Source organism: Labrus bergylta, chromosome 5 (genome assembly GCF_963930695.1).
Source record: "Labrus bergylta chromosome 5, fLabBer1.1, whole genome shotgun sequence".
Taxonomy (NCBI): Eukaryota; Metazoa; Chordata; class Actinopteri; order Labriformes; family Labridae; genus Labrus; species Labrus bergylta.
The window spans coordinates 13,890,398-13,907,909 of NC_089199.1; the positions used below are offsets into that span (position 1 = coordinate 13,890,398).

Sequence of the window (17,512 nt, forward strand, 5' to 3'; positions counted from 1 at the left end):
TAGGTATAAAACAGCATGAAATCTGTTGTTCAAATACTTCATTAAATAAAAGTATATGAGGATTATGCATCAGTGAATCTGAAATTAATTCTACTTATTGTTTTATTTTCATGTCATCAGGTGTGTTGTTGCTTCTGTTTCTCAGACTTCCTTACTTTTGTTCTCTTGTCAACAATAATTGTCAGCATCAGCTCTAGTATATGGATTCTCTAAACCACAAGACACATGTTTAAGCTACAACAATCAAGGTTCTCATCACTGCATCACTAGGTGTAAATGATTACACTTATAATGGTTCCATGTCTCACTATCAGGACTTCTTGAGATAGTACCCAATCCCCATTAATATTATTATTTACACCTGTGTATTTCATAATGTCAGCTTTAAAAAAAGGCCTATAAGACAGGAGGCAAAGTGAATAGTATAGGCCTACGTTCACATATTAAAATTCATTAATAAATGTAATTTAAAAGTGAAGTTAGGATTAGGCTTAATTAGGCTACATTTAGGGACATATATATCTGCAGCATATTGTTTTTACTAAATGTTATACCAATTAACTTTAAAATGTGTGGTAGGCTATATGTAGCTTGCCTATTAAACCAGCTAAACAGTCTGATAGCCTAAAACTATTTTAAATGAAAAACAGAAAATTTGCCTCTCAGAGGAAGTTGAAGTAGAGAAAATAAGACAATAGAAATACTCAAGTCAAATAAAATGACCTTAAAATTGCCCCAAATCACAGGACATGAAGCCTACAGTATGTTTTACTTCCCATCACTGTAAAATAAACAAGCCATCAAGCTCACCTGAAAACACCTGGTTGGTCTTGCCGTCTCCGACGAGTTCTAGTTTCAGGGCCAGGGACTTAATGTGCGCCATTTAAACGTTAAAACAAAGTAGAAATATTTCATATTAAACCCGGCACACTCTCAGAAATGACTCGTGTCCCGTGGCTGATCTTTAACTCCTCTGTAAGAGTGGGCGGAGTGAGGGCGTTGTTAAAAGGCAGTTTGGTCCCCGAGGCTTTCCGTAGATTCCGGCCTGGGCGTCGGCAGTCCAGTCACTGCTGCCTCTGCGTAGGAAATAAACACCCGAACACTGCTTCACCGGAGAGCGCGGAGGTGGCACTTACATAAAGGAAAACTTCACATTTAACATTAAAAATGCATTCAGTCACTCTGGACGGTTCGCCCAAGAAGCGGACGTTATCTCGGGGAATAAGCGAGGACGAGTCTCTCCGCAGCCTCATCAAAGACGTGGGTACTAAAATCACGGCGTATTGTTTTTGTCTTTGAGAGCTAAAGCTAAAGGTCTGTTGTGTAAAAAGCTCAGTATTGGATTTATTAAACACGTTTAAAAGGAGAGTCAGTGTAAAGTTAAGCCTTTTTGTTTACAATTTAAGACTCTTCAAATGGACGTCTGGAGCGTCAGGTTACTTCCCCATTATCATTAGCTTGTTAGCTTCATGTAAATATGATTCCAGACACCTTTTTGTTGTTTTGTCTCTTTATTTAGTCCGAGAGCACATCCAGGCGTCTGGCACGGAGCGACAGTCGAGCAGGCACCCTGAAGAGGAAGACTGACAGTCAGGTAGGTGCCACACGAGCACACCGGAACACCTGTACGTCACAATCATCCACGGCTAATCCGTTTCGTTAATCATACCGATTATGTTCAGTATCTGACGGGTTAAAGACTTATACACAAACAATCAAAAGCAATATAGTCTGTTGTGTTTGAGTTTTAGGATTTTCAAATAATAGTTTTTCTATAAAAAATACAGCTGTTTACAGATAAACATTTTAAATTAAGAAACACAATTTTAGAGTGTTGTAAAACTCAAATCTTTCAGCCTGTGTCTGTGAAGTTTTAAGCAGGCCTACTTAAAGGGAGGTTTGCTACTGCCATAGCAAAATTTTGAGCCACTGCTGTGGTTTAGTTTGTCAGCCCTCAGGGGCCCCTCTGGCCTGGCCCCCCCAAGCAGTTGCCGGCCTTGTCTGCTGAGAAGCAGCCCCTCTGTCTGTAAAGGGATTTAGTTTGTAGTTTGCAGCTTTAGACTACAGCATGCTGTCTGATTATTATCATCCGTAACCATTAGCTGAGACCGGCATGATAGATACAATAACATGGTGAGAAGAAGTGTATTAAAATCGAGTGTGATGTTCTGATCCAAACAAGGCATTCAAAGTCATCAGGAGCTGCTGTTGGATCTTACAAAGGCTTCGTTCACACTGCAGCCAAAAGTGCGCTGACTCTCATTTTATTGCTCAAATGTGATTTTTTTTTTTTTTTTTTTTTTGGTCACGACAATGTGAACAGCACATGTTCAAATCAGATTTTGCCCACTTTCATGTGTGTCTTGTCCAGGCCACATTTAAAAACCAATGTGAACAGCCAGATAAAAAATAAATCAGATTTGAGCAAAAAAATCTGAATTGAGCGTTAATGATTGCAGTGTGAATTCAGGCATAGAGACGAAGGAGGATTTTAATCAATTTGGGTTCTACAGCAGTAGTAAAGACAAAGTGTACGTGTTGTTAAGGCGGTCAGCTTAACTACCAAGCTCTGAGGGAAACATTAACCATTCAACCTGAGAAACAGGGTCCCACGTTTAAACAAGATCAGACTGAAGCACTCTTGTACAGAAGCATATTGTATTCACATGAGAAAATAAAATTTGCTCTGTTTTGTCTGAATAACTTTTTAACACCAGTCAATCCTAAAAGTGGATTTGGAGCTTAATCCAGGTTTAAAAGTTTGTTGTAGGCCTCTGAATATTTGATGGTGTTTGAGTGTTGTGTCGCATGTTTTCATATCATGTCTTTGATTTTATGTTGTAAATGGAACTGCTGTGATGAAAGACACATTTCAGACTGTGCATCACAATAAAAATCAATTAATCAATTTTATTTAAAATGATGCTTATTTGTAATAGAGGGACTGGACTCATCCTAAATGCACTCTTTACTTCAGACCATGTGATATAGACTATTCAAATTGGACCCATTTTCACTGTTTCTCTGTTATGCATAGTTTTTAAGACTTTGCTTTACTGGGATAAAAAACATGGAGAGACAGAGATCCGATTTGTTAAATTCTTTTCAAACTGCACCAAATTCTGTAACCTTATCGGGAATGTCACGTGTATTGCATGTATAAATGTTTCTATCATATTTAATCCCTATTTGTGTTTTGAGAGCTGTTATCTCTGGCTCCACTGTACTGTATTTACATAAGGTCACTTATCTGTGAACTGTCAAAGTCTGTGACTCGTCAGATTCTGTGACACTGCAAGATGAACTGCTTTAAGGTGAAATAAGAAACAAAAGGTCAACCAGCTGATTTGTTGGTGCTCTTTGAACAGTTCTATATCTTGAACATTCGGCTGCCACAGCTTATTTTTAGGACACTTATTTACATGAGCTAGTATTTCAAAAACATAGATTCATCGATGTATCATCAGATCATATTGCTACATTTATCTTCATTTATATTTCTATCTCAATACTCTTGAACAATCCAATTTCACGGTCATGCAACACATAAAGCTTCCTATATGATTACATTTGTAAAATACCTCAATTATACTTTTACGTTTTATGTTGTGATTAGTTTTTATCTTGTAGTTATTTTGAGTAAATGAGAGTGAGAATGACACAGGATCCTATACAGACTTGAAGAAAATGGTGCTTTTGGTTTATCTAATTGAAGTCTTGTCATTTTTAAACAGACTGAACAGGACCTCTTCATGGGCCTCCCAGAAATGGTGAGTATGTTCTACTTTTCTGACAAATTGCTATTTCTGTCTTGTACACAGTTCTTTAAGTATTATGATTACTGCAGTGATACCTATTTCTTTGCACATGAAGGGATTGTCATGCTTTCAGATAATGCCTCCCACTGATGCCTCTGAGAGTAAAAAAAACTTGCTCACCCACTGACTGGCATGCCTTGGTACCTCTAAAGTTTCCCACGCTGATTTTCAACTGTGCTTGTGTTGTAGCTGGAGCTGCAGGCCAGCTATGACGAGGTGGTGCAGGAGCTGCATGGGCTGGAGGTTGAGCGGGAGACTCTATTGTTCCAGGTGGATGTCCTGCAGGACACGCTGGAGGGTGTGGAGGAATTGCTGGCCGAGGCGCAAAGGGAAGCTGGACAGGCTAACATGGTACAACCACAGTTCACCAAAACTAAAACAATACTTCAGCCTCATAGTGACTTCCTTTAGTCTTCATCCTTTCTCATGAGGAGTTTGTCTTTAATTTCTTGTTGTAACTAAGTACGACTCTAACAGGCTGGTCCTCTCTTTATGCCATCTTTCTCTCTGCATCTGTAGGAGTTAGAGCAAGAGCGGGAGGCCAAGAGGAAAATGGAGAGACTGATGTGCTCTCTGATGCAGGAGGTGGAGAGATTAAAGGAGGTAATGTGATATTTAGAGCCATTACATAACATACCAGAGGCACAGGGTTTTTGAACATATAAAGAGGTGCATTAGTACTGAACAAGTTACATAACAGTTTGTCAGGAATGTGAAAAATGGAGATATGTATGTTTTTAGTTGAGTTTTTCTAGGCTAGCCTTAAACTTACTATGCAAATGTTTGTGTATATTTACATATATATATATGTATATAGGTGTTGGTTGGGTTCAGGACTTTGGTACAGAGAATTCTGAACAAAGGAATTCTGTCATCTTTTATTTGTTCAGTTTGTTTTTCAAATGCAAATCTTTGCAGGCAGGAAATGACCAACTGTCTGCTCCAGTGAACACACAGGGATGTGAAGATGAGCCAACAAAAGGACACCAGATGGAAAATAAAGCCGAGGACCTGATGGAGGCTACTCGCAGAGAAGAAAAAGATCCCTCCATTGGTGGAGCATCAAAGGAAGAGGGAAAAGGAGAAGCAGCAGAGGACAAAGGTAATGTCCTGATAAGGATGAAGATGGTCAATAAGCCTTTGGCCCAAATGCCCTCTCTTGCTTTAGACAACCCGTTGTCTGAAGATGGAGTCCTGAGGAGGCCTTACGAAAACGGTGTGGACGGACGAGATCCTTCTCCAGAAAGGAACGATTCCGACAGCATAAGTGCCTATGAAGATGCTTCAGCGGAGACTCCGGAACAGGAAGGGATGTTTCCAGGTGAAAATTTGGAGCTTCCTCATGATTCAGAGAATAGTGAGGGAGACAGCTGCCAGCCCAGTGACCCCAAAAGCCCTGAAAGCTGTATCGTGTCTTAACTGATCTGTTTTATCTACCACTGGGAACGAGGGGGAAGGTAACTACAGATCATTTTGTATAAGCGCTTTAATTTGCAGTTGACACGTCTTATAATTAGGGTGGGCCAAAAGTAACGTTCACAGTTCTAATTATAGGTCTGCGGTTTACTCTGTTGATTGATTAGCCGAAAAAACAAACAATAATCATTTAGACAATCAACTTATCGTCCATCCTTTTTCAATTCAAATCCAAACTTAGCCTTTCTTTGTTTTGAGAGTCAAAGAAATGTGTTTAGGTCTTGGAATTGAGACAATACTTCTCAACATTTTTACAACTAAGTAATGAAAGGTGAAAACGATGGGCAGCGTAATTGATAATGAAAATGAGGGTAAGTTTTAGATCTTGTCGTCATTCACTGTAATAGTAAACTTAAGTTCACAACTAAGGAACTCAGGATCCAGGTGATTTACTATCTGTCCTTTAAACTCAATACTACTTCAAATTAATTTGCCAATAATTCCTCTTTAATGTCCGTCTTAATATCTTTCTTTTCTTTGAATGCATAGATCAACAGAAACAATACTCTTATGTTTCTTTTGATCGGTTACCTCTTTGCTTACTTTTTTTAAGAAGTTGTTTTATACACTCACAGCTGCCAGGACACTAATCAGGATTTCCTGTATACAAAACACAGTGAGCTGTAGAAGGATTTGGACTGTTGCACTTTGACCTCAAATCAAAACAATACAAAAGAAAGTTAGAGATTGAGAGTCAGTGTGAAAGCTTCTGACACTCACAGCTGTATTTGAAGATATTCGATCCATCTGTAAAGAAAGTTCAGAACATATGGGACAACCACCTTGGGAAGTTCAGATACAGATTTTCAAATGTTGCTTTTTTTTAAATGTATAAAATCTGATTTTTTAAGTAAGGGAAAATGCCATTTCTTTGCTGCCTGAAGATTTTATTTTTTTATCTTTCATATACAGCCCTTTTCCTGTTTTTTTTATTTTGAATTTTGGAGAATTGATTTGGCTGCATTTGCACTTTTTGAAGATCTTATATCCTGGCACAAATAAATCAGATTACATCAGAAACAACATTCCCCTTACAACCAAACATGTTGAGGATAACTGATCAGCCGACCTGTTGCAGGCTGTATGCCCTCTGCCTGCACAGTATAAACTGTGTGTTTGCACATTACAAGTGAAACTTTTTCCAATGAGTCTCTTTGCTGGTCTCTGAATGCTGTACTCGCTTTGTATTTAACCACAACATTTGATGGTTATTTTTGCAATGTTACATTCCCTTTTTTAAGCTAGAAGCAAGAATCCGACCCTCTCACCTCATTTGAACAGTTTGCATGAGCACCTTAGAATGTATCACATTTTCAATCTCCAAATAAGTCAATGTCGGTCTTTTTTTAGTACTTTGGCATGCAAAAAGTGTTTGGATATACTGCCATTCCTTGTTTTTAAGGGTGGACTTTGACAGGCTTTAATACATATTTGAAGTTATGAGGGAACATATCATATGACATTTTTTTTAAATGGAAAATGAAAACTAAAGGGGAAATATATTAAAGCAGTCATGAAATATAAAAGATAGCAGTTAGTTGCATGTCATTTTGTGGGTTCAGAATGTAAATTTTTATATTGATTTTATGTTATTTTTATTACATGAGGTGACTTCTACTGAAGTGCTGTGTGTCGTCTCTGTATTCAGGGCTTGAACATTCAGGTCATTTACACCGACGCTGGTCAGATGTCATTTGCGTCACTTGTTCATTTTATCTTTCTATTCAGGTCATATTTTACACATCGTTTTCAGACGTTGTTCTTTGAACACATCACTGATGCTGTTTTTTGGTGGATTTAAACACACAGCATTCCATTTTTTTAAATGATTTTATTTTTGCATTTTACTTGTTGATGCAAAAAAAAAGTTTTTACTGTAGTTCAATGCCTTTTAAAGAGTCTGCATATTTTGAACGTCCTGATTGTTGTATGAAATGTTCACATGTAATGACACAGATTTATACTTGTAATTTAAATGACATTCCAGACATATCTAAATAAAAACGTGAATCATGTAGATGCTGATGGTTTTTTGTTTTTATTTACATCTTTGAAAACTACATTGAAAGACTTCTCAACAACTTTTAAAAAAAAATGTGGTTGTAGTTTTCAAGTTAGAATGAAAAATGTATGGAAGAGGATCAACTGAATCCTTTTACTGCAGACAGACCTGTAATTATACCAGATACTATGTGTGATATTATTTGACCAACAGATGGCATTGTAGACCATTTTTTGCTTACTTGCATTTGATCTGATGTTCATGAGGGAGTTCAGGGTTAGTTAAATGTAAAAAATCATTAAGAACCTGCACTTCACCTGAGTATTTTAATTCTCTTAAACAGAAGAATTACCCATACAGGTGTTTAATATAGTTATAACATAACGAGCAAAGGAAAATCAACACAGGTAAAAAAAGTTATAGGAATTATTAAGTTATTATTGACAGTTATTTAAAACAAATCTATGACTGTAAATAAAACATATAGGCAACCCTTCTTAAATAGATTAACAAAGCTAAAGTGGTTAGCCAGCAATTGTCTCTTGCATTTTGTACATTAATGCTAGTAGCTAATTATAATACAGATAAACATGATTAAAACATCCCCTTCTCTTTCTTCATGTTGACCTGTTTCCAACGTGGCATGCTCACAAAGTCGTCTTTGGTGATTCCAAACACATCGTTGAAGTCCGAGTCAGAAAGATATTTCTGAAAGCAAGAAAAACGCAACTGATAACTCTGGTGTCTTTTAATCAAAAAACACACACACACACTCCTCTGACATCTATCAATATGATATAAACTGTATTAAATAAATGTAGGGATAAATTGTGTTTAAATTAAATTGTGCAAAATATACTTTAAAATATTCAACTATTCCACATTATTACACACACACACACACACACACCTCTTTCTGGGTTGGGTCAACACCTTCAGGCAGCTCGTTTGCCAGCTTGTTGCACAACGTGTCAGGTGGAAACGACTGTAAGGTTTTCTCACTCTCAGTACAGTGCTCCTAAAAGAAGTTACACTTAAGATTCAGGTTACAATTCCAATACATAATATAAATCTATATTTGTGTGTACATGACATACTGTTTTGGCTTTGAACTGGCTCTTTGAAATAGGCTTAATATTATGTTTGATAAGAGCCCAGTAGCTACATAGTTTTAAAACTATAAAACTTAAAAATCATTTAAAAAAAAAAAAGTTATGTTTTACATTTATTATAAAGACTAACTTCTGACATCATCCTGTCCCAAAAGTAACCCTGAATCCTTTAACATCTCTTCATATGTGTGTACAGCGCAACACTATGAGAACCTTCATGACATGAAGAAGTAAGCACTGTGTCAGACAAGTTATTGTTTCTGTTGCCCTAAAAGCTTGATAAATCAATATTAAATGTACATACAGTTGAAACTTGCAAAGGTGATGCTACATCTCCCAGCTCCTTCTTTAACTCCTCGTAGCTCTTTCCTCCCTGAAGGAAAAGAACAAATAGCTGTCAGCATTTGATCTTTTATTCATCAAAAATACGTGTTGTTGTTCTTTTAGTTCAAACCCAAACCACTCACACTCCATTTGGAGGGGTCCCAGGCTGTGAACCACCCAGTGAAGGTGGGCGGCTCAAATCCCTGCTTGATCAGGACAATTGGGGTGTCTGGGTCTCTGTCTCCTGGGTGGGTGCGCAGATACTCCTGACTTGTTACCACAGATTCTTTCCGCTCAACCTCATTGGCCTCTTTACCAATCCACAGAAACACCTAAGACAGAAGAAAGATAGACAGACAGACAAACAGACAGACAGACAGACAGACAGACAGACAGACAGACAGACAGACAGATATATAGATAGATAGATAGATAGATAGATAGATAGTCAAATTCAAGAGTGAAAGAATAGCATAGAATAGGCAATGATAAGAAAAATATAAACATACAACTGTGATTTTGCGTCACACCCTCATACCTGGTCCCATGTATCCAGCAGCATGACATCATCCTCACTGAGGTCTTCCTGAGTGAACTGAGTCACCTCTGTCACGATGAAACGGCCCGTCTTATTGGAGCACTCAAAGAGGCGCGGCTGATGATCTAAAACCACCTGCTGTAATCTGTAGCCAACAACATATGATGAGTGTGTTTTACCTTCTCTGTGTCAGCCATGAAGCTCACTTAAAAGATTCTTATAATTTATTTGTGTGTCATCATCACCTCTTGTCACTCGCATAGGGAGCTTTCCCTCCAAGTAACTCCCAGAATTCAATGGGCTCCTGACCCTCTGCCACCAACTCCTCAGAGCCTCTCTGTGAGTTCTGACCAATCGCAGTGCTGACCTCCTTAGCCATGGCTCTCTCGTCTCCACTCGACCCCTTCCCACAAAAAGACAGTAACATCCTTTTAAAACTTGAAGTATTACGGTCAGATATTTAGTTGTGACGATGTATGATAATTATCTGATTTGATTAAAGTGAACTAGACCAATAGAGTTTAGACCCAATAGAGTTTTACCCAAGTAAATACATATATATGAGAGCCGATTTTGATCCTGATCTTCCACTGACATAGTTAAATGTACATATATATGTATTCTGAGGTGGCTTTTTAAAGAGTCAACAAAGGGGGCAGACCTGATCAAGAGGAATCAGGCTGTTCTTCAGTCTTCAGCAGACTCTAAGAGACTCATTGTGTAAACCAGTGGTTCCCAACCTGTCCACCTTGGAGCCCTGCTACTTGTATCTAAAACAAACTGAGCCCCTTCAACACCAATTTGACACCAATTTCTCTGTGGTCCTGGCTTTATGCACAGTAGCATTATCATTTCCAAACTGGAAACACACTTTTGTCAAATATAACTGTCCCCCATGTTTTAAATATTTATAAACCAAAGCAAAATGTATCATATTGTATTGTTACTCTACTGTAAACTATTTGGCGATTTTTCAAACACTATCTCCCTTACCTTCCCACACCAAAGATAAATCCCTGATTGGCTCCTCAGAAGAAACACATCATTAGAGTTCAGTGAGGATGCCAGGACAGGAACCTCAATGGCTTTTGTATTGGACTGGTCAGAACCACAGACCTGGAACAACCGTATTGGTGGCTCTGGGTCAGTAGCACCTTTCCGAGATGTGCCCCCCTAACAGAAAAATGAGAAAATGCCTGTTATAAAAACTGTATAAGTGTCAAGAATAGGAGTAGGGCTCAGATGAATGTCAACTTGACAAGACTGTACATGATCAGCCACCTGCCGTACCTCAAAGATGACCATTTTCCCCTTGAAAATCGCCATAAAGTGTCTCGGTTCTTTGCCCATTGTTACTCTCACTTGAACTGGCTCACCCCCCAACTTTTGATCCAGATCCACAGCCTGAAATGCAGAGGCTGCCAACTCATCCTGTGTCGCATGACGACCCTGAAACAATAATTGTTAAGCAGTTATTGTCACAATGTTTTTTTTAATGTAATTCACTATTTTAGTGTATAATCCTGAATTATAAATAATGTGTAAGACATCAGTTGTTATCACCTGCCACATGTAGAGCAGGTAACACCTTTTGCTGTTAACCTGGTAGGTGTAGAGGATCAGGTAGCAGTCTCCTCCATAAAAGTATCCATACCATTCAGGGTCCACAGGCACGAGCTCCACATTCTCAATCCTCCACACCTGGACGGATAGAAAAGGTTAATTAACACTGAATCACTTAAGGCAATAAGCCACCTCTTTGCTGCAGAATGCTACAAGTAAAAAAGAGAACATGCAGTATGGTGGAGCGTCAGCATCTTTTTTATTTAGTGTTTACTTGTTGCTTATGAAGTCTAGGTAGGCCTATGCCAGCCTCACATTTGGTTGTAATTAAAGCACAAAATGAAGCTGGATTTTTTTCAAACAGTAAATTTAATTATGAATGTGTTCCATTCAGCTGCCTCAGATTCAGGATCTAAATAATGTGTATGTTGGCTCACTGTATCAAGGCTAAGCTTGAACAGATCCATTAGTAACACTTTTGCTTTTCCTGCTGTGATGAGTCAAAATGGTTTCTGTTTAAATGCATCTAGAGTTATTGCCAAACCAACCTACTGTACAGCTTAAGCTGCACTTAAAGAAGAATATTGTTTGTACAATGCTAAACTGTTGCCATTTAATGTTAATCCATCAAAATTCCTCACATTTTAGTACAGGAGTTTGCTAGCATTTTAGCATACTAAAATGAGCAAAGAGTATGAAGCATGCAGCAGTTAACATGGTAATTAAATATAATTTTAAATGTAATGTAACATTCTTTTGTTTAACATATAAGAATGCTGAAAGTAAATTCAATAGCACAATGTGTTAGCATTGATATCAATCAATAACTGGAGCTGGTCATTTTATGACCTGCTGATGATAGCTAGTATGACAAATGGATCCTCCTTGAAAGTGAATTAATGTTAATTTGTCACAGTTAACAGTTATGTCTATATGTTTGTCTTTTGTGTGTGTGTGTGTGTGTGTGTGTGTTACTGTGTTACTAAATGAAAATGCAAATAAAAATATTAAATATAAAAAAATTGTCACAGTTACCTCTACTTCTCCAGTACCATTGTCCACCATACGCTCCTGTGCAGCAACTTCTGGCATCAAGTGCATCAGATTGGCATCAAACTTTTCCTGTGTGATATGAGCTAAGACAGGATAGTGTGACAAAAGAAAATCATTAAACAATAACACAGTATTTTTCTTTTTAGAAGAGAAGGGTGTTTTGGACACAGCCTGTGTTTGATGTTTTTTATTAAGGAACATACATACCCACTTTTCCTCTTGTATGTGCTTTACCCAGACCCTGAGTCTGGTCCTTCACAGACCACCTTTGGAACAGCTGCTTGAACAGAGCTGACTCTGCCCCGTCATTTACGGTCTCCACATTTGTAGAGATGGGATAGTTTTTGGCTTTGATGAACTCCTATAACAGCCAGCCAGAAAAGATGAGGACATACAATCAGTTACAAGTTTATTAAGTACATCTAGCTAAAACCTGTTTGTTGCAACCATCACATTATAAAGCCTTCCTTTATGAAGTTCTTCAGGATTGTTTACTAGCAGTTTATAACTCATTGGTACTTATAAGTGTGAGTTGAGTGTAAAAACAGCATGTAAGTGCCACAAACAGAAAATTAGGATAAATGTGTAGCTCTGATGTAGAGTTACCCACCAAAGCTCTGCTCATAGCGGCCTGTCTTTCAGCTTTGTTTGCTTTTTTCCCCTTCCACACAAAGACCTTTATTCCTCCCTGATCCAGGAAGAAGCAGTCCTAAATAGATAACAGCATTATGTATACATTTCAAAATTATTCCATACCATCAGTTATTAAAATCTTCAATTGTCCTCCAGAGGCCCAAGAAACAACGTTAGAAGCTTTAAGCTGTACAAAAATGGTGAATTGTCTCCTTTGCTTATATAATATTGAGTAAATCTGTCCATTATTTGAATTGTATTTCACAAACTCACATCATGGTTGAGGAGATCCTGAACCAGCGGTCTGCTAGCAACTTCTGTGACCTTCATCTGGCCATCAGCATCTGACACACTGAAATAAAGGAAGAAGAAATAAAACCCATAACCTGGAAATCCATGAATCCTTGTTCACTACTAAAAACACTAGATTTCACTGTCTGGGATATGCTCACTGGTAAAGCATGAGTTTTGACTTCTGTTCCTGGTCAGCAATTTCATCCGGAAGCCCGTCTGTCAGCGCAGAGGTTCTGTCTCCGAGAGCATCATTCAGGATCTCCATACTCTGAGGAGAGTCGCTCTCTGCATTACCCTCGATTACTGTGATCTCTGCACGACCACCTCTCTCTCTGTCTCGGATGTCTTTGGCCAACAACATGCCCTGAGAGTCAGAGGTACAGGAGAGAAAAATGATAGAATCCAGATATGTTGGACTGTGAGCTTTTTAAAATTAAGTGTGCCACTTAGCTCTCACACAGATATTTAACTTAACCGAACAGGAAGTTCAGTTTTACTAGTTTCCTTATAAGCAGAATCACTGCTGTTTAATTTCCTATAGGGGGAGATTTCTTACAACTGAGAACAAAACTTGTTTATGTCATTTTGCCTATTATAGCCCAGTTAGGGCTTCAGGCTTTGGGATTTTAAACAACGTTTTTATTTTCTAACCTAGATATGGACTTTTGAGGATATGGCATAATACAAAGTAGGAAAAGGATGCCTTTAAATGGAGTCTTGGTAACTGCATTCATGTGAAAAGTCCTTCTGAAGGCTGCCCTCTTGTGGTACTCTTGACCTAAAAAGTGTACATTTTCCAATTTTGCTGCTTTTTCTTTTAGCAGGCCATAAGAGTTCATAGCTGGAGAAATGGCAAGGTAAGGAAATACATTGTTTTACTCTGATACTTATAATAATAATAATGTTATTCTGAGGAAATGTCAATATGTCTCGCCTCCATTTTGTCTTCTATAATTATGCCTTTGTGTTTCTTGAATTTAATTATTCTTTCTAGCTTGCATCAAATCTTGGGGTTTTTTAAAGCTGGGAGTAATGGTGGTTTGGAGTCCACATTGCTGTTGTCTTATTGTACACAAACAAATGAAACACTTGAACACCAACCATTTAAAACACCTTATCACGTCTTGAACGTGAACTTATATGAAGAAAGCAAGGGTTTACTGAAACGTTAAAGGATCCAGTGCTTTACATGCTTGACTCAGAGTGGTTGGAATATTAACAAAGCTCAATATTTAATCACTGTAAGAGACATTTCAATAAGTCACTTTTATTCACATATTAATTTATATTAAGAGTTTTACTCCCTTCAAACTTTACATCTCAATATGTTAGATATCCAGTTATTAAAATGAAATCTGTAACATAAAACAATATCTAAGAAATAGGCAGAATGATGTAAACACCAACAAAAGGAATAAGGTTAGCTTAAAAGTTTAAGGTTACACTGAATTGTTGTGAACTGCCAGATATTTTACTAAATTTGTTTACGTCTAATGACGGCTGCAATGAAAGGACCCAATGTTTTTTTCAACAAAATATTTCAGGATTGGGCTTCAAAATGACGTCATAGACACAGAACAGAAGGATTAGAGTACCTCAACACAACTCACATGTCTTTTATGTTACTTTTGATTTCATATGATCATAAAATGTACTACTATCAGACTAATAAACAAAGGGAAGAGTTTGGTGTTCTTTTTGAACAGAGGCAAACAACCACATATCCTAGAGGAATGAAACAATGAGGAGTGACTGGGATGAACATAGGTCCAGATTAGTTTCTAAGAGAAGTCATTCAAGCTTATTTTCTTTCTAGTATACTACTGTCGATCATATGTTTGGCACAGGATCATTTATGGTCCCAAAAAGTCTTACTTTGAGCTTTTCCTGTCTGTTACTCTTGGGTCCATTCCACTGAACGATGGTCTTGCCAATGTCTAACAAAAACACATCACTGAGGTTGAAGCTCTTCCAGCTCATCTCCACCTGAAACAAATCAAAACATAAAGCCCTCTTTCTATATAACATGATATGATGCATTAGTTAATGATACAATAATGATATGATAAATGATAGCATGCAATACAATGAAAAACTATTAAGAAACAATATGACACGATACAGTGATACTATATGATGCAACAAAATGATACAATACGACACAATAGGGTATGTTAAGATACATTTTACTGTATTTGTCTGATACGACCATGAAGCATTGCTCACCTCTTTAGCAGTCACTCGTTTCTTCCCTTTGACATGAAGCAGTCTCTTAACGTCATACATGTTGGTTTCAACATGCTTCATTCCTGATGCCACTCCACCTTTCTTATAGCTGCACGAGACAAGATGATGATTACATGACTCATCTTCGTCTTTAAATGTCTGCCTTCTGTATCATTATTCTCACTCACATTATTCCCTGTTTGAAGTAGCCCCTGAACTCATCGGACTCGTGGTTTTGAACCTCGCGGTGCTGGACTGGAGAGGAGCCTAAAAACTCATCCAGCTGGATAGTGTAAATAGCTGCTGCACCTTGTTCGTCCTGAGAAGACTGAGAGCCAATCCAGTAGTGAATGTCATAACTCAGAGAGTTGCTCACCTTCTGTGTCTGCAGAAATAAAAGAAGCAGAGAAAAAAAGTGTGTTTGTGTGTAGGATGCAACTGTCCACGCTAAAAGTCTAATGACTGAATCTTTTGTCCTTTCTTCATAATACAAAGAAAATACATGCAAAGAGCAAAAACTACAAATACAGCCATGAGAACTGGATAGCAAATAAGACAAACCAGCATCCCATACTGTTAACATCCATCAGCCACCATCTCAGACTTACAGACAGAAGTAGGTAGCAGTCACCCTCATAAAAGTTTCCATAAGATTTTTCTGGGAGTTGGGCCAGCTCCATTTTCTGTTGCACAGAGAGAACACTTTTTTTTTTCCTTCATCACTGCTGTTTTTGTCATTTATCCTGAAGATGCAAACTTTTCTTTCAACATCAAACTCAACGGCTGATTCAAAAAACAAATCACTTCACCACTTCACCGCAGCACAAGATGTAAAATCAATTTACCTCAATTCTCCAGATAATTACTCCCGGGCTTTGAGTTACTGCTTTGAATGTGTACTCCATGTTGCTCAAGTGCAGTTGGCTTCAGCTCTTATTGCTTATTTGTCTGCTCCTAAAAGAGGAAATTATTATGATCATAATATCTAAATTTGAAACATTAAATACAGACCTACAACACAAATGTTGACTTTACATTTAAAAATGTTGAACTTGATAAGTTGAACACAATAAGATTTAAGATAGACGACTGAAATACAGCAAGCAAACTCTATAATATGATTGAGCAGAACCTACCTGGTTCTCTTGTTTGCAGACTCTCTGTAGGTCTCTAACAGCTGATTCTCTATCTGATAACAAAAGATCCTGAATCCTCTTCTGGCCCCCTAGGCCCTGCGAGATTTGCATGTGTTTGCATATTTCCGGGCTTTTCACTGAGTTTTGACCAATCACAGAGGAAGAAACAAACTCCTCTAGGCAAATGTGAAAGAAAAAAAAGATTGACTCATTCAAATGAATGTACACTTACACACAATATCACTGAGCATCATCATGGCTTACATTCGTTGTACAGCCCACTCCACCTTGTACCACAACTTCCACACCATATAAGGGCATCTGTATACAGCTATTGATTGGCTGAAAATGAATTAAAACACACAAGAGTCAATGAACTTTCATAAGAATAGTAAACTATCACAATTACAAACATGTGTCAGAGCTAACTATAAGGAAACAATTAACAAAAATTGACTCAAGCATACTTTAGGCACTGCTAGCATAAAACACCCGAATCAGTGATTGAACTGTTTTATGTGGAATTTGCATTATGACATCTAATCTTGACAAGGAAAAGAAGCATTCACAAGGAAAACAATAATACCTCTGATTCTGCTGCATTCATTTGAAATTGTCTTGAAACTGTTAATAGATACCCTGACAGGAGTGCAATAACAAAAATCAGTATGCTACTCTTTTTTTGTTAAATAAATTAGACTGGACTCCAAAATCAAAGTTCCTGTTTCACGAAAAATAATTAGAAAAAAAAGAACAATTCGCCTTTTAAAACACCATTGTTACCTTTCAGTCAAATTCCTTATAATAGGAAGCTAAAAACACAACAGGTTTGTAATGGTAACTAAAGCACAGTGGGATCTGTCTCTGAACTAAGGCATCATCTACCAGTAAGTTCAGCTTTTTATGTAACTCAGAGTCGCATTACAGAAATATTTACATACACAGCACATGAATACATTCACACGGTAGTTTGTTTGATCATAATGTTTAATGATCTCCAGGTTGTCATAGCTACATGTCTGTCCTGTCTGATTCAGGGCTTAACCAAATAAATAATGAAAAAGAGGATTCTTATTCAAATGAACATATCTTTAAACAAACACGCCTTGTCCAGTGGAGATGTGCTGTGGTACTAGAGAAAGCCATAAACTTACAGGGCATTACAATCATTTACAATTACCATGAGAAAGAACAATACAAAGAAAGACGTAGGAAACAAAGCCTGGTCTACTGGGAGAATTTCTTAAGACATGTATTTACCTGAAATCAAACTCCTTACATTGACAACCTATACGGCTATATTTTATGGAGGGCGGAGAAACTATTGGTAAACTGTT

General features: G+C 37.6%; 2 protein-coding genes across 3 annotated transcripts; one reads left to right on the top strand and one right to left on the bottom strand.

Annotated features, from left to right (window-relative positions):
* The first annotated feature begins 1,012 nt into the window (after window positions 1–1,012).
* Window positions 1,013–7,311, top strand: si:ch1073-456m8.1 (leucine-rich repeat flightless-interacting protein 1). Of its 2 annotated transcripts, none has more exons than XM_020645113.3 (6): window positions 1,013–1,260; window positions 1,520–1,594; window positions 3,735–3,770; window positions 4,008–4,169; window positions 4,338–4,421; window positions 4,737–7,311. In XM_020645113.3, exons 1-6 carry the CDS (start codon window positions 1,168–1,170, stop codon window positions 5,235–5,237), a joined length of 951 nt encoding a protein of 316 aa, XP_020500769.1. In that variant the 5' UTR covers window positions 1,013–1,167; the 3' UTR covers window positions 5,238–7,311. The 2 variants fall into 2 exon arrangements, with proteins under 2 accessions (XP_020500769.1, XP_065810971.1); XM_065954899.1 differs by having other exon boundaries at window positions 1,020–1,264.
* On the bottom strand, window positions 7,312–16,329 carry avil (advillin). The gene is made up of 20 exons (XM_020645114.3): window positions 16,176–16,329; window positions 15,885–15,993; window positions 15,648–15,722; window positions 15,228–15,424; window positions 15,040–15,148; window positions 14,689–14,799; window positions 12,972–13,177; window positions 12,793–12,871; window positions 12,497–12,595; window positions 12,094–12,247; window positions 11,869–11,969; window positions 10,834–10,971; window positions 10,561–10,719; window positions 10,264–10,443; window positions 9,516–9,673; window positions 9,271–9,415; window positions 8,876–9,064; window positions 8,713–8,781; window positions 8,207–8,314; window positions 7,312–8,004 (listed from the first exon to the last, which is right to left on the bottom strand). The coding sequence occupies exons 2-20, from the start codon at window positions 15,942–15,944 to the stop codon at window positions 7,891–7,893; spliced, it is 2,451 nt and encodes an 816-aa protein (XP_020500770.2). The 5' UTR covers window positions 15,945–15,993; window positions 16,176–16,329; the 3' UTR covers window positions 7,312–7,890.
* Window positions 16,330–17,512: the final 1,183 nt, after the last annotated feature.